The sequence below is a fragment of the Gobio gobio genome, assembly GCF_949357685.1.
Source record: "Gobio gobio genome assembly, chromosome: 23".
In the NCBI taxonomy this organism is placed as follows: Eukaryota; Metazoa; Chordata; class Actinopteri; order Cypriniformes; family Gobionidae; genus Gobio; species Gobio gobio.
The window spans coordinates 24,152,412-24,160,844 of NC_137119.1; the positions used below are offsets into that span (position 1 = coordinate 24,152,412).

Below are 8,433 nucleotides of genomic sequence, written 5' to 3' on the forward strand. Positions count from 1 at the left end.
TGCTTTACAGTGCTTTAGATTTGGAAAGGTTCAGAACACGCCCATCTGTTAATCATGATGTCTTTTCATTTCATTGTGACGTCATCACTTGGAAGTAATGAGGTGGTTTAGCCACAACACATCCATCCCATGTGTCAGTCACTAGCTGTGTCTCATTTCGAAAGCTGCATCCTCTTGAGGGGGCATTTGTCATTATGCACCTATACCACTTTTTCCAGAACAAGTCTGATGCCGATACTTTTTTTTAGTACTTGCCAATACTGAGTACGATACCTACTGTCCGCCACAGAATAAAACATTTTGAAAGATAATTGCAACTTTTTATCTCACAGTTGTGAGAGTTTACATCTCATAATTCTGACTTTTTTCCCCTCAAAATTAAACTCGCAATTGCGTGATATAAAGTCAGAATTGAGTATTGATAATAAGAAGAAATGTTTCTTGAGCACCAAACCAGCATATTATGCAATATGCTTATTTTTGAAAGATCATGTGACACTTAAGAATGTCTGCTGAAGGAAATCAAGGCTGCTGAAAATGAAAGGGTTAGTTCACCCAAAAATGAAAATTCTGTCATTAATTACTTACCCTCATGTCGTTCGACACCCGTAAGACCTCCGTTCATCTTCGGAACAGAAATGAAGATATTTTAGTTGAAATCTGATGGCTCTGAAAGGCCTCCATTGGCACAATGGCACTTTACACTCTCAAGACCCTTAAAAGGTACTAAAGACGTCGTTACAAAGTCCATCTCACTACAGTGGTTCTAAAATAACTTTATGAAGCGACGAGAATAGTTTTTGTGCGCAAAAAAACCCTAAATAACGACTTACATAGTGATGACGATTTCAAAACAAGGCATCATGAAGCTTCGAAGCGTTATGAATCATCATTCGGCTCACTGATTCATAACGCTTCGAAGCTTCATGATGCCTTGTTTTGAAATCGGGTCTTGAGAGTGAACCGTGCCATTGTGCCAATGGAGGCCTTTCAGAGCCATCAGATTTCAACTAAAATATCTTCATTTGTGTTCCGAAGATGAACGGAGGTCTTACGGGTGTCGAACGACATGAGGGTAAGTAATTAATGACAGAATTTTCATTTTTGGGTGAACTAACCCTTTAAGCTTTTACGAGAATTAATTGCATTTGAAATATATATTTTTTTAAATGATTCTGTATTTTGTATCAAATAAATGCAGTCTTGGTAAGCATTGGAGACGTCCTTCAAAAGCAAAATAAGAACGGTAACGTTAGGTGCCTTAGTAACTAAACGCCTCGGCAAACCACCTACAACAACATAGTATTTTCTAAAGAAATCTAGTTCAGTGTAAGTTTTCTTTACCTTGTTATCAGTTTCTTCACAGTTATTCCTCACCCTAATAACTATAAAACAAGCTCGTACCAATTTTTTTATGTGTGAAATTTCTGTACCATCTTCTCAAAAGTATAAAAGACAAACTTATTTTTCTTTTTGTCATGTTTATTCCTCATATAAAGACATTTTCCTCCTCATAAGACATGTTTTTATTAGGCTGGTCATTTTGAAGAACCCATGAGTGCAGGATGATGGCCTTTATCAAATCCAAATATCAGACAAAATCTATATTTACTACTAGAAGAAATAGACTATTTCACTCTGTCTTGTCTGCAAGGTTCAATGAGGTGTTTTCACTTTAAAACGCCATGAATGTATAACCTTGGCTCAGCCTGCGCTGTTCAGACAGCGTTTCACGTCAAAAGAACTGAAACATTTTCATTTCTCTGCATGAATTCAAGCTGCGTTGTATTTTCTAGCTTTTATTGTTTTAAATTGAGGTTCTTTGTGATTGGTGTTGCTGAGACGCCACTTATGCACCTCTGTTTTGGAGGAAATGATGTAACTGCGTGGGTCCAAACTGTCATATTCCTATGGGAAAGGCAGAAAGCAGAGCCTTTCTCAACTGAAGGTCGAATTAGCATTGTGTCGTCGCCTCAGCCTTGTAACCTTCCTCCAATGAAGCCATAAACATTTAATAGAAGCGCTATCAATGCCCACCAGATGGTTCGTACAGCAGCACAGCTCACCTCACACGATAAGCACAGAGCAAGACAAGTTTTTCGGGCATAAAAGTGCCGTTTTTGCTTCATAATTGTCGACTGTGACTCAGCCCCGTGGCGTGTTTTCGACTCGGTTCGTCTCTGGGACTCCGTGTAATTTGCTTTGTAAATATTGGCTACTTAAGCGAAGTACGTTGGTTCTGGAGATGCAATTACTGCTTGCAAACATCTTCATTGTTATCAATAACAGCGAAGCATTAATTTCTGCTCCTGCCGCAGCATCAGATATCGATCGTAATTGAGCTGAGGAGATTGCTAATGAAGTTTCCTGGATACTCTGAGGATTAGCTTTGTGTTGAAGCCTTAGTCATGCTGATATTAAGGCGGAATGGTAAAGAAAGATCCAGTTGGGTGCAAACATTTGTTCTACCTGTTGGTTACTTTGACAAAAGAAGCAACAATAGCAATTAGCAAACTTATTATTAAAGACTTGGTGGTGTTTGCTAAGGCTATTATCAGTACTGCTCAATATGGTTGAAGATTTAAAACCTAACTTTTCCTGCATTGCACGCTTTGTGCGACAGATATGAATGATACTTTAAGTTATGTGGCTTGTTGAGGTGTGATATTGCTTTTCTAGGCGATCAAACTTGCACTTTTGTGGATGATACAAAAAAGCCGAAAAATATAGTTATAGACCTGAAGGCGGTAGGGTTTTTTATATATATAAAGAAATGAATACTTTTATTCATCAAGGATGCATTAAATTGATCAAAGGAGACAGTAAAGACATTAGTAAATAATGTTAAAATGATTTACATATTATTTACAGTAATGAGATTATTAATCTCATAATTAATAAATAATTGTATTATTTAAATCTTAAATTTTATATAGGCCTATATATATATATATATATATATATATATATATATATATATATATATATATATATATATATATATATATATATATATATATATATATATATATATATATATATATATATATATACTGTATATATACTGTATATAATTAATATATTATTTACAGTAATAATACAATGTAAAAAGAATATTTATAATTCATTAATATATTTATATACATTTTATATATATTATATATATTGAATAAATAAACAAATTGTTCAAATGATGTATATATTATTCACAGTAACGAGAGCTTATGTATTTTTACATTTTATTTTAATTATTTATTTATTTCAATTAAGGGAATTAGGATTGGTAGGTAAATTGGTATAATGCAAAAATGTACTGGCTCTAAAATAAGCTTAATTTTGTATGATTATTTAGTTAATTATATAAATATGCAATTAATTCATTTGATGAAATGGTGTTCTTGATGGGCTATTAACCCCACTTCTAGTGATCATTTGGGTATCACAATAATGCATCTAACGTGCCTTTTAATGTGTTTAGGCTGATGGTTTGAAAATGCAGAAAAATGTGGTGAAACATAAGAAAAAGTGAAAGAAATAATGTAAGGCGCCTCTGTCTTCAGCATTTTGAAAGAGACCATCTTAGATGCATTGCTGAAAACGAACATCTCAAAGTGCTTTGTCGCCATCACTGGTCAAATGATGAACTGCACGATGTCACCAGACACCGCTTTAGGTCTCGTTTGATGACAAACATTTCTCCTTTACTCACTAAATGTGCGTCTGTTAAACAGCAGCAACCGGGGGTGGCAAGTTAATTGCAAAGTTCACTCAAGGTTATCAATGTTTAGATCTCTCCAGCTATTGTTTATTTGAAATTGACTTAATTATCAGTGTGGCATGCTTGATTAACTGGGGGAGCCCATTGTGAACAGTTCATCCATCGTGACAGGCTAAAGTCGGCCGTCTCTGCTTGTTTTTTCTCCTGTAACGCTGCCTTTGAAGTCCGGTGATATTTCTTTAGACTTTGAAGTCAGTTCGGTAGCCTCAGAGTAAAACAGCTCTTCCAGCTGCAGCTAGTGGCTTGTTTACTTCGTTTTCTTCTTGCTTCGACTGGTTAATATTCTAGGGGAAATATAATTTTCTTGTGTTTAATGTTTATGCGTATTTGCTGTTCAGTGGAATTAAGTCTTCTTCGGCATAGGCAATTAAAGGATTCTGGGTCTGAATTTCGAATAGAGTTTGTGTTTATAATCATTTTGTTTTAGGATACATAGTGCATGACAACTTAGACTTTATGTAGTGTAATTTTGTGTGTGTGTGTGTGTGTGTGTGTGTGTGTGTACACACTTAAGCCTGAGTATACTAAAGAAGGACATTACATAAAGTCTAGGTTGTCATGCACCATAATATTGTAACTGAATGACTTATTTATTACAGAGCATCTTAAATCTTTTTTTTTTGTTTTTGTTTCCTTCCCCCATTTTGTTGAGTTTACAATCCAATTAAATTGCCTCCTGGCTGAATCCAGTGGCATCTATTCTATTTACACAGTCTTTGCATCAAGATTAAAATGTATTATAGATATATTACTTTAATGCAAAAACTAAGAAAACCATTTACTGCATAGCGTTTTGCATGAACTTTTACAAAGGAAAGTTTTTCTAAACTTTTTACATCTATGTCTGATCGAGGTAAATACTGTATAAACACTGCAGTTTTGCCACTGGGGGTCAGTATGATCTCACTTTTGGACCAGCAGAGACTAGCTTCTTAAAAGGTCTAGAAAACAGAAGCAGAATTCAGAACTGCACACTATTTTCACCATATCGTTCCATGGTAGTAATAAGAGTAGTATGCCGTTTTCCTCATGAAAAGGAACAGCTTGTTGCTGAACAATACAAAACCATAGCCTTAACCAGTCTGGTGCTCCAAATAACCTGTTCCCTCCGCTTCAGTGGCCTCAAATGATTTAATTTGGTCACATATCAGCCAACAGGTAAGAACTCTTTGTGCGTGGCACCTGGGTCTCTCTGAAAGGACTAGCAATGCTCGGTGCTCAAGAGAAATGTACTCTTTTGTTGCTGGATGGCTGGGGCCATTGAAGTGAGAGGCATTGAACTCTGTCTGGCACCCAGATTACAGCACCGCTGCTGCTCGGGGTTTCCAGTGAGCAGTTCAACTGAATGGAGAGACCCAGAGACTGAGAAAACAGCTTCGTTCCCACCAGGTTATGCAAGGGCATGTTTTCTCCCGCTTCACTCATTAGAACATTCACAAGCACCCCCAGCGGGTTTGGTGAGAGGCTTCGGGCGGCCAATTTAATTAAAACCACAGTAGGCGGACTTCTCTCTATATTCACAGCTTTAGGTGGACACTTGCAGACAAAGAATTCGTTTCTTATCCTCTCAACTTCCCACCCTTCACCTTGAATATGTGAAAATCCTCAGATGTTAAGGGCCTTAACTGTTTGGGACTTGTGTAAAACCATACTTATTACCTTTTGTCTCCTCTTTTAGACAATCAGACATTGGCTTTTGGACAGCTTGTAAGCACATCCAACACTTACGAGGATCACGACCCCGAAAAAGGCAGAAATCCTGTGACGGTTGTCACCGACAAGCCACTTTTATGGAGCATGGGAATTAAGCGATTGTGAACAAAGCAGTAGAGCACCAAGACTTGAAAAAGTGCCTTTTCAACACCAGCCACATTATATTACTGAAGACAATGAGTAGTGTATCCTTTGATTTATTAACACAGCCAAATATAAATGTTAACACGCAGACAAAACGAGATTTATACAAATGTTTGCATTCAGTCCATCATCATTTCAGGCAGCCGAAGGTCTGTTGGGCTTCAATGCAGCTGCTTCAACCACCACTGTTAACAAGAGAAACCACAACATTCCTGCTTTAATCACAGAGTAAATCAAAGACTGAGCGCAACAAAACATCAGCAAAGGCAATTTGCACATCAAGCTATGCACTGGAGTAGATTACATGTTTTAATGATTTTTGTAATCAACTATTTTTCATAATTCTAGCAATAAAAGTCTGAATTACACTGGTAATTGTGTTTTTTGTGGATTACTTACACAATGATGTTGTTGATGGGGATGTGGATGAGTTTGACAAAGAATCCAATGAAGCCCATGATGGCAAATCCAATCGCTGTTGCCATGGCGATCTTTTGGAATTCTAGACAAAGGGGAAAAAAGTTAAATTAAGATATTTTTTTTCATAATTAAATGAGAATCAAGAACATGTTAAATATGTTCAATAAAGACAAATAAAACATTGAATATAGTCTTCAGTCAAAGTTAATTTAATATCTCGGAACACAAACATATAATAGTTAAAAACACAGGCTTAATAAGAGAATACAAATTTAGTTTTTCTAAGCATTATTTGTATTTCACTTTTCTATGGAAGCTTGTTTCTGCCACAGAATGATTTTAAAATCTAATCGTGTTCTAGTTTTATTTATACTTTTTTAAAATAATTAAATTGACTTCTCATGATTGTGAGAACTCACAAATGAGGAAAATAAAAATGTCAGAATTGAGTCATTTAAATAAATAAAATGACTTCGTAATTACCTTTTTTTATTCCATAACGGAAACAATTTTCCATAGCTTTCCCATGAACAAAAAAAAAAACTATGGTTGTAACTTTCTGATTTTTTTTTTGGCCCGGTTTCACAGATAAGGCTTAAACTAGTCCCAGACTAAAATGCATGCTTGAGATGTCTTAACTCAAAGTAACTTGCACTGACATTTTTAAAAACTGTGCCATTGTTTTTTGTCTCAAGATGCACACCAGTAATTTTTGTCCTATGGCAGGTTTAATAAAAATACTTGTCCTAATTTAACTAAGGCCTTATCCTGGCTTAATCCAAGCCCTGTCTGTGAAACCAGGCCTTGAAGTTTTAAATTGACAAGTTTTTACATTTAATACATTATTTCTAACATCAGTCATCCTGAAATTTGTGCTTATCAAATCTTTGAAACTCAAAGACAATGGACTGGACATGCCTTTTCTATCTGGCTTTGTGCATCTTTTGACGAGCCTGATGGAGTCCTTGACGAACTGCCTGCTGGGCTCCACGAACTGCATGACCTGATCCATCCTGAAGTGATGCTGAAAACAGAACAGAACATTAACTTCACAGAACACGAAGCACAAGCAGATCACACATCTCACATAAACCACTTACCTATGCTACCCTATACAAGTTTAATAACCTATGACTTGATTGGAACCTTCCGCCCCTAAACCCAAGCACAGCAATCGTGTGTGCTGAAAAGCTAGTTTCTAAAACATTCTCAAAAGGAAGGCAGCTGTTAAATCCTTAACTTGGTTAACTAACCACTAGTCTTTAATAACCAATTTGACAACTAATATACAGCTTGACCTCCTAGCATTGTTAGCCTGAACTCTGCCCACGTTATACTGGATAAAAACAGTTGTAAATGTTTATGTAATCGAGCTATAAACCATTAGAACATATGCAACTAAAAGTGAAGTATTTTTAAACTCAGATTATGAAAGTGATCGTATGTGATCAGTCAGAAACAGTGTTTACCCTGAGACTCGCCGATAACAGCAGACACGTCCTCAGTAAACTGTACTAGCCTTATTTTAAAGCTAAATGCTTTACTTAATACCAGTATAGATGGCTAAAGACGCAAGGTAGACAAAACTAAACTTACCTGTGTTGGCAAATCAAAGGAATAAGCAGTAGCTCAGCTGGATGTAACAATCTGACTCCGCTGTGTCTTACGCCACGTAGATTTAACTGCGGAAAGACTGACGCAGCGCTAAGAGCGACGCATGCGCACTAGCGCACAACTCTTGCACACAATGACGTTCTCACTGCCATCTAGTGACTGGAGTTTAGAGCGCAGCGACTTGTCCACATCATCATTGTCATCTATCCATCGGTCTGTCTGTGAGGATTGCTGGCATATGAAGCGAATTTGCTAACAGTTTTTCTAAATAGTTTACATTTTCATTGCTAGTCTTTTTTTTTTACATTATTAAAATCAATTAGGCCAATCTGTTAAAATGATATAGGCCTAATGGTCCTGAGCTAATAGGAACTAACAACGAACAGGTTTTGTTAACTAACGTTTACAAAAATAATACGTAATGTTAGAAATTTAGCTATTGCTCATTGTTAGTTAATAGACCTACATTAAATAATGTTAACTTATTGGATACCTTACTATAAAGTGTTACCAAATATATATGCAAGGCTTAAAGGTGCAGTGTGTAGTATTTATGAGGATATATTGACAGAAATGCAATATAATTTACATAACTATGTTTTCAGTGGTGTATAAAGATCTTACATAATGAACCGTTATGTTTTTATTATCTTAGAATGAGCCATTTCTATCTACATAGTACACCGCAGGTCCCCTTAGAGCAAATGGTCATTTTTCCGGGAGTGACACGCTGCCAAGATGGCAACGGCCGACTTTAGGCTTCA

The 8,433-nt window shown here is 36.2% G+C and overlaps 2 protein-coding genes across 2 annotated transcripts in view; one reads left to right on the plus strand and one right to left on the minus strand.

Annotated features, from left to right (window-relative positions):
* tpk1 (thiamin pyrophosphokinase 1) overlaps window positions 1-6,008 on the plus strand; it is a 90,194-nt gene extending 84,186 nt beyond the window's left edge. Inside the window, exon 9 of the mRNA XM_079805680.1 lies at window positions 5,457-6,008. Coding sequence (XP_079661806.1) covers window positions 5,457-5,596 — 140 coding nt within the window. The 3' untranslated portion in view covers window positions 5,597-6,008. The remainder of the gene's footprint in view (window positions 1-5,456) is intronic.
* Window positions 6,009-6,030: 22 nt separating this feature from the next.
* On the minus strand, window positions 6,031-7,773 carry sec61g (SEC61 translocon subunit gamma; the record flags this gene model as incomplete). The annotated part of the gene is made up of 3 exons (XM_079805681.1): window positions 7,652-7,773; window positions 6,974-7,079; window positions 6,031-6,137 (listed from the first exon to the last, which is right to left on the minus strand). Exons 2-3 carry the CDS (start codon window positions 7,065-7,067, stop codon window positions 6,031-6,033), a joined length of 201 nt encoding a protein of 66 aa, XP_079661807.1. The 5' UTR covers window positions 7,068-7,079; window positions 7,652-7,773.
* Between the last annotated feature and the right edge of the window lie 660 nt (window positions 7,774-8,433).